This window comes from Meriones unguiculatus, chromosome 4 (assembly GCF_030254825.1).
Source record: "Meriones unguiculatus strain TT.TT164.6M chromosome 4, Bangor_MerUng_6.1, whole genome shotgun sequence".
NCBI classification, from domain to species: Eukaryota; Metazoa; Chordata; class Mammalia; order Rodentia; family Muridae; genus Meriones; species Meriones unguiculatus.
In genome coordinates this window covers 100,106,121-100,119,154 of record NC_083352.1, presented here as the reverse complement: position 1 = coordinate 100,119,154, position 13,034 = coordinate 100,106,121, and the positions used below count along the sequence as shown (strand labels likewise).

The 13,034-nt window shown below is 48.4% G+C and overlaps 1 protein-coding gene across 4 annotated transcripts; it reads right to left on the bottom strand.

The window, feature by feature from the left end:
- Window positions 1–1,461: 1,461 nt before the first annotated feature.
- Pus1 (pseudouridine synthase 1) lies at window positions 1,462–9,967 on the bottom strand. 4 transcript variants are annotated; one of them, XM_021644899.2, is made up of 6 exons: window positions 9,853–9,967; window positions 9,011–9,221; window positions 7,147–7,284; window positions 4,433–4,535; window positions 2,213–2,904; window positions 1,462–1,776 (listed from the first exon to the last, which is right to left on the bottom strand). In XM_021644899.2, exons 2-6 carry the CDS (start codon window positions 9,209–9,211, stop codon window positions 1,729–1,731), a joined length of 1,182 nt encoding a protein of 393 aa, XP_021500574.1. In that variant the 5' UTR covers window positions 9,212–9,221; window positions 9,853–9,967; the 3' UTR covers window positions 1,462–1,728. The 4 variants fall into 4 exon arrangements, with proteins under 4 accessions (XP_021500574.1, XP_021500573.1, XP_060238619.1 ...); XM_021644898.2 differs by having other exon boundaries at window positions 9,554–9,889; XM_060382636.1 differs by lacking the exon at window positions 7,147–7,284.
- Between the last annotated feature and the right edge of the window lie 3,067 nt (window positions 9,968–13,034).

The window sequence follows — 13,034 nt, the reverse complement described above, 5'->3', positions numbered from 1 at the left end:
AATCTGCTGAATGTGGCATTTAAAGTTTCCTACAGGGCTGGAGAGATGGCTCTAAGGTTAAGAGCACCGGCTGCTCTTCCAGAGTTCTTGAGTTCAATTCCCAGAAACCACAGGGTGGCTCCCAACCATCTATAATGAGATGTGGTGCCCTCTGCTGGCATGCACGTGTACATGCAGGCAGAAAACTATAAATAATAAATAAGTCTTTTAAAGAATAAAAAAATAATAAAGTTTCCTACAGCCAGGTGTGGTGGTGTACTCCTTTAATCCCAGCACTCGGGAGGCAGAGATAGGTGGATCTCCGTGAGTCTTGAGGCCAGCCTAATCTACAAAGTGGGTCCAGGACAGCCAGGGCTCTATATAACAGAGAAACCAAAACAAAAAACAAAACAAAAAAGTTTCCTACAAAAAAAAAAAAAAAAACATCACCTTTCCTAACAGTAACCTCTGAGGTCGTCAAGAAGATGATGGGGCCCTGCAATGATGAATCCACCTGGATTTTGGTAACCCTAACCAATTGGAAAAAAACTGCCCCATGCCTCTTCTGCCGCCAGGATGTGCACAGTGAACACCTTTGGGTTGACTGCTATGTCCTACCTAGCCAGGATCGCCACTAAGCTGATAAGCACCACCCAAAGACCAGCTTTGGACTACAAACTGCTCAAGACATTCAAACTGCTGAATCATAGATTGACACAAACATTTTACAGAATTTTGAACTAAAAAGTACTTAATTCTAAAATTGCCAAATAGAACCAAGCTGGACATTGTGGAAAGCTTGGGAGAAATGGCTTCATTATTGTAAATAGTTTTACTGTGTTACAGTTAAAATCTTCCCTTTTTTTTAGACAAAAGGGGGGGGATTGTTGCAGGATATTTGATCACACCATGAATGCCAAGATTGTGTTGCCTACTGTAAAAACCTATTTCTAGTGGTATGACCCAGCCTTAGCACACCAAGAGCTTTCTGCTTGAGTATTGTAAACAGGATTAAATAAAGTCAACCATAGGTCAAGAGGCAGAGCAAGCAACCAGTTCACATGGAGTGAAGATAGAAAAATAAATAAATAAAGTGGAAGTCAGGAGGATGGACACAGGAAGTAGAAGGGAAGGGCATTCAGTTTGAGGGTTTTTTGAGATGGTGTAGGGAAGGAGCATTCCTTTTTGGGGGAACTTCGGCTGAGAAGGAAGGTCAGCTAGTTGCTCTCTCTGCCTCTCTGAGCTAGCAGGCTTTCCTCCCAGCATCTGGCTGCTAAGTCTTTATTGGTAAAATCCAATGTTTGAGATTACCAGTAGCAGTCAGGAACATAACCACTAGTGGCAGGACACAGCACTGCACTCATCTGCTGCCTGCCCTGCCAACCACACTCCTGTGCTGACCCTTTGTGCCCTTCAGTTACCCCTAAAACAGCAGTGTTCCACTCATCTCAAAACCAAGACAGGACAATAGGAAAAGAATAATTCACTAAGCCAAACATATTTAATAGGAAAAAAAAAAATCACTTTTTTTTTTTAGAAAAGTATCCTTTCATGCTAAGGTGTATTCACACAATGCATGGGCTAAAAAGAGGCAGCTGATTCCTGGGATAAGAATTTAATATCCTGAGGTTAAGAAGCCAGGCTACATCCACAAGCTGGCCCCAGAATTCCTGGCTCCCCTGTCTGGGATGACAGGCGGGTGCATACATTACAGCCTCAGCACTCACAGCAGTGCCAACATCTGTAGTTTCAGTCAGTGTCTCCATCTCCTTCACTGCCCTCCAAGGAACTAGGGACCTGCAGGAAAGGGACAGACAGGAACAGGACTGTGAGACCCAACTTGGAGGCACTCCCATGCGTGGGGGCATAGGGGAAATAAAGGAGCAAAGCTACCCGAATAGAGGGAAGGCCACTGGACGCACAGGAACAGACTGCAGCTGAACGGCAGGCACAGGCAGGGTATGCTGCTAGAGATGAGCAGACTGCTCAGCGGCTTCAGCCCAATGCCAGCCCTGCTTAGAGGTCAACAGCTGCCTCAGCATACAGCCAAGGGCACAGGATGGGGCACGAGGTAGCCCAGTGACCACAGAACCCCCATTCCTCCAAGGGCTGTGTGACTTCGGGACACAGGTTCCCAAAGTTCTCTAGGATTCAGCTTGCTGCCTACACTCGGCCTGCCCAGCCCTAGTATGTGCCCAGGTGTACACTGTGACACTTTAGACCAAGCTCCTACCTCGGCACCTGTGCCAGCTGGTCCAAGTTCTGTGTCACTGAAGTTGTGGAGAGGCAGAGTGCTGAGCCACTGGGCCATGGAGCGCTCATCCCTCTCAGTGCTGACAATGGTGGGGTAGATGCATTGCTCCTTGAAAGCAGCCACCTTCCCTTCCTCCTGCGTCCAGTCCAGGGGCTCATGCAGCCCGTCACTGCCAAACCGCTGATTGTACTTCTCAAAGTGCACCCTCTCCAGGATCAAGCCAAGCCCAGGTGCCATGGGCACATGCACCTTCTCCTCACCCCAGCTGCGCTCCAGCACACTCTCAGGGGCATAACCCTTCACAATGGCTACCACCAGGCCGACCATCTTCCGGATCTGGTGCAGCATGAAGCTCTGGCCCTTCACCTTGATCACAGCAAACTCCAAGCCCTCACGTACAAAGGGCTCCTCGCAGTACATCTCCAGAATGTAGCGGCGTGCACTGGGCTCTCTCGGCCCCTTCTGCGAGGTGAAGTTGTGGAAGTTATGGGTGCCTTTGTAGCAGGCCAGAAGCCGGTTGACCTGCTGCAGGGTCTCTGCATTCAGGCGATAGCTCTCATCCTGTACATCCCGGTCTTTGTGAGCAAAAGCAAAGGTAGGCAGCATGTAGCAGTAGGTCCTGGCATCACACTTGTTCTTGGAGTTGAACCCGCCCGTGACCCTCTTCAATCCTAGGGAGCAGCATATAAGAAACCCAATTGAGCAGAAACACCTCCAAGGTGGGACATCCTGACAGCGTGATTCTGGTACCACTTGCCCAAGATTGGCACCCGGTTCTGATTCTGAACTCAGGATCCACACAATGCTGATGCTTGGAATGAAACAAACCCAAATGACAAAAACCTAAGGGTCTGCTGAGAGTGGAGTTTGCAAACACACCAAGCCCAGGTTAAAACTCTGCAGTGCAGCTTTTGACCAGTCTTTCAGTCATGAGCCATCCAAGCAGGTAACTAGGACTTAACAATGCCCCAGGTCTTTCTACAGATAGAGCAGCAGATTTCAAGAAGAAAATGCCAACTACTGAGCAAAACTGGTGAGGAGCTATTGGCAACTGATGGCTGCTGGGCAAAGAGTCGATTTTCTTTAGGTATGCAGTCCCTGAGAGGCTGCCCATGCTCCAGGAGCTGTCCCTACACCTGTGCACATACAAGCAGCACTGAGTCAGAGGGAAAGTGCTAGCAAAGACGAGAGGAGAGAGCTGGAAGGGAGAGAACGGAAGGAGATTCTGATCACTTTATATACATGTTTGAACTTCTCAAAAAACAGAAACTAACACAAAAACAAAACCACACTGGCAAATGCCTTTAATCCTAGCACTCAGGAGGTGGAGGCTAGCCTGGTCTACATAATGGGTTCCAGGATAGCCAAGGCTACAAAGTGAAACTCTGTTTCAAAAAAACAAAACAAATTTAAAAGAAAACCCAACACCAAACAAGAGTTTCTTTCCAGGTAATTCATTAAATATTCTTCCTGGACATGAATGGCAAGATACAGCAAAGGTGATCAAAAATGACATTTATAAGGCTTACTTATGCTGGGAGGTTCCAGGATGAAACTGTTCTCACAGATCAGAAAAAGACGAAAACAAATAAAACTGTACTCCATTAGAGAAGCATGGTGGAGCACACACAGTCCAGTATTTGGGTTGAGGCACAAAGACCACAAGATCAAGAACAGCATGGAGGTGACAACAAGACCTTAAAAGGCCATCTTTATTTGTTTATTTATATATTATTTTATCTTTTGGGACAGTTTTACTCTGTGGCCCTAGATGAACAAGAACTCACTGTTCTCACCATAATCCCACAAAGCTGGCTGTTTTTGTTTTTAAAGAAGTGGGTTAGGGAATATAGGTCAGAGACAGAAACCTTGACTAGTACCAAGTGCTTCAAGCCCAGCACTCAGGAGGCAGAAGCAAGCAGATCTCTATAAATTCAAAGCCAGCCTGGTCTACACAGTGAGAACCAGGACAGCCAGGGTTACACAAAAAGACCCTCTCTCACAAAACAAGTTTTATGTGAAAAGTACCCACAGATTATCAGAGCAGTATGGTCCAAGGCCCTGGAATTTCTCTCAACTAGCCGGGAGCGACACTGAACATTCTCACACCCACCACCTGCTGAGCACCTGCTTGGCCATGGCCAAGCAAGCACAGCTTCTGTCCATGTGAGGCCACTCAAGTACTTGCACAGAGCTTACCCAGAATCCTAATGTGGGATGGAAGGTGGCTGTTGATCTTTTCCAGAATGTCATCAATTAGCCTCACCTTTAGGGATACTACCTGCCCAGCTGCAGATACACCCTGCAAACAAACAGAGAGGATGATGGGTTAGGGGCCTTGTCCTCCAGCACAAACCACACCCTGCCTCAGGACCAACACTCCAACTCAGCAAGCAGCACTCCTTTCTGACCCTGTGCAGGCTCCCCAGTACAGACAAGCAGTGAAGGCAGCATCTTCTTTTAAAAGCTTTATTTATTTATTATCTATACAATGTTCTCCATGCATGTACACCTGCACGCCAGAAGAGGGCAAAAGATCTCATTATAGATGGTTGTGAGCCACCATGTGGTGTGCTGGGAATTGAACTCAGGATCTCTGGAAGAGGAGACAGTGCTCTTAACCTCTGAGCTGAAGGCAGCATATTGTTTCTACTGTGTTTGTTATCTGTTTGATTGTCTGGGGGTGCTTTTGGGAATGGGTCTCCCTATGTAACTCTAGCTGGTCCAGAACTCACTATATACACCAAGCTGACCTCAAACTTGTAACAATCTTTCCATAACCCCTCCTCCCCTGCTAGGATGACAAATGTGCAGAAGTTTGTTTTAAGACAGAGTTCTGCTATATAGCCAAGGCTGGCCTTGCACCCTGTAGCCTAGGCTATCTTCAAACCTGGAGTCCTGCCTCTGCCTCCCAACTTCTGGGACACTTGTACCACCATACCTGGCTGTGCTATCAAAAAAAACCTAAGTGCTTTTAAGCCCTATCACCCTGATCTGTACACAGCAGGTTCCTTCAAAGGCCAATCCAATCATAAATCATACCCTGGCCCAGCCACATGGTTCTGTATGTCCCAGGCCTGGGAATGTGCCTCTCAAGATGTGCCCCTAAGTGCCATCATCAACCAGAATTGAGTCCAGAATGGGACACCCATGCCAATCAGAGACAGTGGGACTCAATCTTGTGATATGGAGTACAAAAGCTAGGCCATCAGTCACGTGCAGCCTCTCCTTTGGAATGAGCCATCATGGCAATATGCTTATGTGAGTACACAAATGTTGTCAAAGACCTCTCACATGGGCAAGAGAAATGGCTGAGTGGGTGATAGACAGATAACACTTGCTATGCAAGTCTGATGACTGGAACCCTGGAACCCACAGTAAAGCTACTCAAAGTTGTCCTCTGACTTCCACATATGCACATACTCACACAACACTCACAATAACTAATAAGTTCTAGTGCCCGCACAGAGAGAGTGAAGACAGCACCCCACTGGTAGGTGCTCATACTGATTGTATGTTGCAATGAACACGTCTTGGTTGTACAGATAAATGTTAGAATTAACCTTACCTAGCTCTAAGTCACAAGTATGTAGGTGGAGGAAGCAAGTATGTGGGCAAAAGGGGGTCCCCAGAGGCTATGGGAAGGGATATGAAAAATGCCACAGGCTAGGGACACTGGTACAAATCATTGCACTGTAAGCTACTGTTCATAATCTGTTTTCCCTGAAGCTAGAACATCCATCACTGTTAAGACCTACCTTGCTCAGAAACAAAACAGCCTCTGTTGGTCTTTGCCCTGGACCTGTGACATTCCAGACTATTATATATAGTACATATAATATATATTATATATAATGCATGAAGGTGCCAGACCCCCTGGAACTGGAGTTACAGAGTCATGAGTCACCATGTGGGTGCTGGGAGTTGAACCTGGATCCTCTGGAAGAGCAGCCAGTGCTCTTAACCACTAAGCTAACCCTCCAGCCCCTTTTCTTTTCTTTTTTTCTTTTTAAAATTTGTTTTATGTATGTGAGTATGCTGTTTTCATGCACACCAGATGAGGGCATCAGATTGTATTGCAGATGGTTGTGAGCCACCATGTAGTTGCTGGGAATTGAACTCGGGACCTCTGAAGAGCAGCAGTATTCTTAACCGTTGAGCCATCTCTCCAGCCCCACAGTAAATGTTTCTTTCTTTCTTTCTTTTTTTTTTTTTTAATTTTATGTGCATTAGTGTGGAGGTGTCAGATCCCTTGGAACTGGCAGTACAGCAGCTGTGAGCTGCTATGTGGGTGCTGGGAATTGAACCCGCATGGAAGAGCAGACAGTGTTCTTAACCACTAAGGCGTACTCCAGCCCTGTAGTAGTAAATGTTCTTAACCGATGAATCCTCTCTCCAATCCAATAAATCATCTCTTCTGTTTTCTCAGATTTAAAAAAAAAAGTCAAAACCAAAATTAAGGGGAAAAAAATTTGCCACCTAAACAAAACAAGTACAGTCACCCTCATAACTATATAACTTTGTTGGGGTCTACGGTGTGCGGCGGTGAGGCAAAGTGGCGCGTGCTGCCTTTGGCCCGGGACGGAGCTGTCCAAGGAAAGCAAAGGCCCATGATGACAGGGTCATGTACAGCCCACCTGGGATCAAGCAGAAGCTCAGTACTCTGCACTCCTGGCCCTTGAACAACAAAATGTGCTCTTTCCCTCAAACATTGGCATGACAGACAAGTACCACCAACTCACACAACCTATGCTTTTTTTATTCCCCCTAAGTAAAACAGAACACAGACCATGTCACTACTATCAGAACTGCTACCATGACTCAACAGGCATGACCCCTGGCTGGGATTCCTTGTGACAAGTGGACCCCGAGACCATGGGACAGTGAAGGCTGCAGGCAAGTGGGGCACATACCTTGTCTGTGCGAGAGCATCGCTGGAAGGACATCTTCTTCATATCTGTGCCATGGTTTTCAGGGATACAACCTGCCTGGACTAGGGCAGATACTAAGTCGTCTTCGATGGTCCTGAACTGAGAAGACCCCTGATTCCTCTAAAGGGGAAAAAAAAAAAGATATCCTGTTTTCCTGAGCTGTTGGGAAGTATGCCTGCCAGGAAGTCGACCATCACTTCTGCAACCAGCTCCAATGCTGCACCTCTCAGCCTACCCTAACCATGAGTCCATGGTGTTTGTGACTCTACAAGTTCAGACACAGACACATCCAACCAATCCTCAACAGACACCAGATCCACAGCTCTCAGGGAAACTCTTCCCACGAGAAGCAGGCCAGTGAACACCTCCACCGAGCAGTCTCTTCTACTGCTTGTTTCCCTCTGCCAGGAAGTCTACCCCAAAACTCACCGTGAAGTCAGGGACGCTCCCCAAATGACATAAAGACTGTAACAAAGCGACCATAACACTCACTCAGCGCCGTGAGCCAGGCACTTTTGCCATTTCCCTGATGGGGAAACTGAGGCAAACAGGACCTTAGTGGGAAAACACAGAATTCTTCCATAACCAGAACTGCCCTCCAAAACGCAGAACAGTCAGCCCAGAAGCAGGGAACTGTGTGTTGTCACCAATGTCATAGCTGTGTCAAATTAAGAGCATCGTCTTTTTTTTGTTTGTTTGTTTTTGTTTCTTGAGACAGGGTTTCTCTGTGTAGTCCTTTCTGTCCGAAAATGCTTTGTAGAGCAGGCTGGCCTTGAATTCAGAGATCTGCCTGCCTCTGCCTCCCCCCTGCATGCTAGAATTAGAGGTGTGTGCCACTGCTTAAAGGCATCATCTTCTTTTTCTTTTTTTTTTTTTTTTAACTGGCGAGGGAAAAAGGTCTGAATGTAGCTCAGACTATCCTTGAACTTGCATCCTCCTCCATTAATTTCCCAAATGCCAGGATGACAAGCTACGTGCCACCATTCCAATGATTTTTTTTTTTTAACAACCTCACTTGTATCACTGCTATCATCCATTCTTTCTCAAAATCAGTATCATGCCTGGTCAGACATTATTTTTTGGAGCCATTTAGTTTGGACACATCACAGCAATGAACTCCATCCTGTGGGTCAAGATTACGATCTAGAAAGTAGGAAAGGGGACTAGAGAGATGGCTCAGTGTTTAAAAGCACTGGCTGTTGTTCTTGAGGACAGGGTTTGACGCTCAGCACCCAAACGGCAGCTTACAACTGCCTGCTAGTCCAGGGGAGCCTACGCCCTCTTCTGGCCTCTGGGGTACTGCAGGCACACGGTGCACAGACATGCATGCCGGCAAAGCACACATAAACACAAAATAAAAATAGAGGTTAACATTTGTGTTCAAAGAAAAATTGTAAATGAAAGCAATGTTAATGGCAAAGATAACAGGAAGAAAAACGATTCTACCCACGCTGGTCAGGGCCCCTTCCATAAGAGTCAAGTTGGAGGGTTAGGGACAGAGCCTAGGTGGCAGCTTGCCCCAGAGCACCTAACGCTCTTCAGCTGCCCCTCAGGATGCTGGACGGGTAGCACCTACCGGCTCTCTGTCCCCACTCTCAGCATCAGTAATCCTGTCCACACAGTTCAGTAGGACCCCTGCAGGTGCCATCCTAATGATGAAAATTCACTGCTCTCAAGATCACATGAAATCACCCAGAGCTGTCTGAACCATGGTGGAAGAAAACCACCCAAGCTTCTCATCTGGGGGACTGTTTCTGCCGTTTCCTGGGATCGGCCTTGCTCTGAGTAGCATCAGGCAATCAAGGGCTGCCTCTGGTAGGTGTTGTCTAGATGCAGCCCTCCTCACCTGCATGCCGTAGTAGCCCTTGCCTGAATAGGCCACGAGCAGGACGATTTTGCGCTTTGGCAGCTTGCGTGGTCGCTCTTCATCCTCATCGCCCTTGACCCTCTTGGAAGGATGCTCCGTCTCCTCCCAGACCCAGCCACCTCGGACCTTCCAGTCCTGCTGGTGTGAAGCCAGCGCTGGTGGTACCTGGTTTCCAGCCATAGGGGGCAGGCTGAGAAAAACAGGCATGAGTGACCAAGGTGGTAAAGGGTACAAACACGGTGCCTGATGGGAGGACCCAGCCCCGCCTGCCCCAGTGGCCTCTGAAGACCTTGACTAATGGCAAACCACTCAGGCTCATCAATGACACAGGGGCTGGTTTTGGGCAACAGTGGCAGTTCGGGGGTGGAGTTCTGAGGCAGAGCTGGACACAAGCAGGCAGTGCCCTAGCAGGGCAGTACAAGGCAGGGATGGAAACTAGACTCGGGTAAGCAAGTAGAGGCGGGCAGGTCAGGGCAGTAGTGGAGACTCAGCACACAGGCGGCCGGTCGCGGGGGTCTTTACCCGGGCATGCGCGGTCCTGGGCACGCCGTCCACCGTCCCCAGGCTCTCAGCACTGCGGCCCACAGGCGGGGAAAGGCCATGCGCTGCGGGGTGGCGGGCGCTGACCCTGGACCTCACGGACCCCAAGGAACTGTGCACCTCCGACACCCCTACCCTGTCTTCCTGAATTCCTGGCTCCGGCCCTGAGGGGCCCCTGATCATACGCTGACCTGTGACCCCGAAGCCCCTGGTCCCCCTTCCCAGAGAGCGCGCACTGTGCACGCGTGCGGAGGCAGGAATGTCCCGCCGGACCCACTCACAGCGCCGCGGGCCCCCGAAGCCGACCACGTGGACGAAGGCGGAAGCGAGCAAGCGAAGGAAGGCGGCCGAAGGCGGACAAAAAGTCTTTCTGGGACGCTCCTAGCGGGGTGGACCCAGTGGGTGGGGCTTCCGAGCTAGGATCCAAGCCGGTCTAGACGCAGCTCTCCAGAGAAGCCAAGGGCTCAGTGCCTCTGCGATTTGAAAAGTGAAACCGCTTCATTAAAATGTGAAGATTAGGAATGCACTAGGAAGACGTTCAGCAATAACTGCTGACGTCCAGATAACCCCAGCACCGACTCAGTGGTACTGAGTGGGCCCTTCCCTGGCCCATGGCACCAGCCCTGGCTTTGGGAAGTCACTGCTGCTCTTGACTTTGATAATTTACACACCATTGGCTTTGCGGTGTGTAAAATATCAAGCGTCCCAGCATTTGTTGTTTCTGTAAGCTGCTCCAATTGCCAGACATTGATGTGTTCAATGACACGGAAACCGGCTCATGTAGCTCTGACTTGGCCTGGAACTCTCTCTATATAGGAGTCTGCCTCCCACACGCTGGAATTAAAGGTGTGTACTATCTAGGCCAGGTGTGGTAGCACTTGCCTTTTTAATCCCAGCACCGGAGAGGCAGACTGAGTTCAAGGCCAGCCTGGTCTATATAAGTGAGTACAGGACAAAGGACTCTGTCACGGAGAAACCCTGTCTTGAAAAAACAAACAAAATACCCTCTAAAAAAGTGCATACCACCATACCCAACTCCTGTCCTCAAATTTTTGGCAATCCCCCTACCTCAGCCTCCCAAGTGCTGAGATTACAAGTATGAGTCACCTCATCTGGCTTCACATGCTCTTTATTTTTCTAATTTTGCCAGAGACTGCTACACAGCCAACATGATACTTGCAGCCACAGTGCAAAAGCCCCAGTTCCTTCTGCGTGACTTCATCCCCCATCTTCAGGATGTCACATTCACCCTGAGCATTCTCATCCTCGATATGTATCCTTCGTCACTTCTCCAGAGATGAGAGGTTTCGCCTATCTCGGCTTCCGTCCTTGCAGCCATTCCTTCCTACACCCATTTGGCTGACCCAGGATACTTCCCTACTCAGACTCTTGGCTTCATTAGATATATAAAGCCACCCACAGAGACTCGGGGGACTGGGCTGGACACTTCTGAAGACCATGACTCGGTTGACCACAGCTAAAAATGGGTCAGGGAGCCACATGTGTATGTAGGGGGGAAACATAATCAAGGTGACTCAGAAGTCAGTGCAAAGGCCCTGGGACAGTAGTGTGCCAAGCCACCTCAGAACCTGCTCCTTCCTGCAGGTAGATTGTAATTTCTGGAGTCCACAGTTAGAGAAACCCCAGGGATGTCTCACAACAGAAAGTGGTGGAGACAAAGCCAGAGGAGTCGGTGGCCTTATGGGTCATGGAAAGAATTTCATTCCCCTACTCAAGCTGAAGTCCACTGGGCTTTGTGGGGCAGAGGAGGGGACCTGTGCCGAAGACTTCCAGATAGTTTGTGCTGCCCTGGTTCCATGTGCTGAGGAAGGGCCCCAGAGAAAGTCCTTCCCAGCACTTGGCATCCAAGTGCCTCTTCACCCAGTTTGCTGTCTCTGCTGTTTAGGTGTGGCCTCATGCTTTGACATGAGCATGCCATGGGAGCTGCCATACAGATCCCCAGGTGTAGGCGGCATGGAGGTCTTTGTGCTCACAGATAAGCACTGGAATGTTCTGCTAGAATGTTAAACATACAGTTGTTCCTTCAAGGGAAGGAATGCAAAACCTGTTTTCTGCCTAGAAGCCTGGGTGACCTTTGTGCTATGTGTGGCTAGAGACTTTCCTGACATTGGACCCTCCTCCAGAGTCTTATCATAAATTTGTTTTTCAGCCTGGCTCAGTGGCACAGGCCTGTAATCCCAGGATTTGAGAAACAAAGGCAGGAGGATCTCTGTGGGTTCAAGGTCAGCCTGTTCTACAAAGCAATTCCAGGACAGGACAGCCAAAGCTACACAGGGAAACCCTGTCTCAAAAAACCAAAATAAAATAAAAATTTTGTTTTTCTCAATAAGTCTATAGAACTAGCTTTATGAACTTTACAGAGAGTTCCAATGTAGTAATCTGTAATCAGCTTGCTTTGTTCAAGGTTTATATATGCTTTACTGCAGAGAAATTTTAATTCAGAAGATGGCTGCTCTGGCAAGAGCTCACATCCAAGGATCTTCAGGGTCTGTGTGATCTGGCTGGAATACAGACACACCTTTAATCCCAGGAGACTGAGGCAAACAAATCTGAGTTCAGCCTAGCCTGCTGTAGAACAACTTTCAGGTAAAGAAAAGCTTAGGTGATACATGCCTTTAACCTCAGCACTCAGGAGGCAGAGGCATGGATAGCTCTGAGCTCTACTTAGTTCTGTTCAGTCAGAGTCAATGAGTTGAGAGGCAGTACATGGAGCTCAGTTCATGGGATACAGAGGCAGTTTCTACCACCCCCACAGTTACCTAGAAGCCCAGCCTTGTGAACCTGGAAGTTCAACACTGATGAAATCCTAGGGTGGGAGAGGGCATCACAGCATGTCCAGAGTTCCTACCATGTTTTGACACCACCCAGCATAGAACCCTGAAGTATGAAGGCTGTCTGTCAGCTTGGAAAACAGACATATATTCATTTTCCTTGACAGGTCAAAAGATGGCTAAATGGCAGCTTTGTCGCATAACCCAGGTCCCTGCCATCTCATTGTATATGGAACTGACTATATCTGCCCAGCTCTTCGCAGGCCTTCAAGGTTGCCTGGACTACAGCAGTCAGAATGAGCAGATAGCACAGAAGTTGTACAATGCTCTGCTCTGTGTGGTGGGGCACATCACCCTACATGTACCCTGCTGAGTCTGGGTGTCCTGGTGCAGGTGCAATGTTAGTACCGGGGAGGCTGTAACAAGGCAACCAAGAGTTCAAGGCCAGCATGGTCAATCTCACCAGATTCTATCTCAAAATAAAAACAAAGGCCTAGAGAGATGGCTCAGTGGTTAAGAGTACTGTTGCTCAATCACAACCTAGTTTTCTGAGGGAGGAAAAAGAGGCGTGTATGTGTATCATAGGCAAAGGAGAACTGGGTACACTGATACACTTGTGACCCCAACACCTAAAAGCAGGACTGGTCATTCACATATCTTTAGATATACAG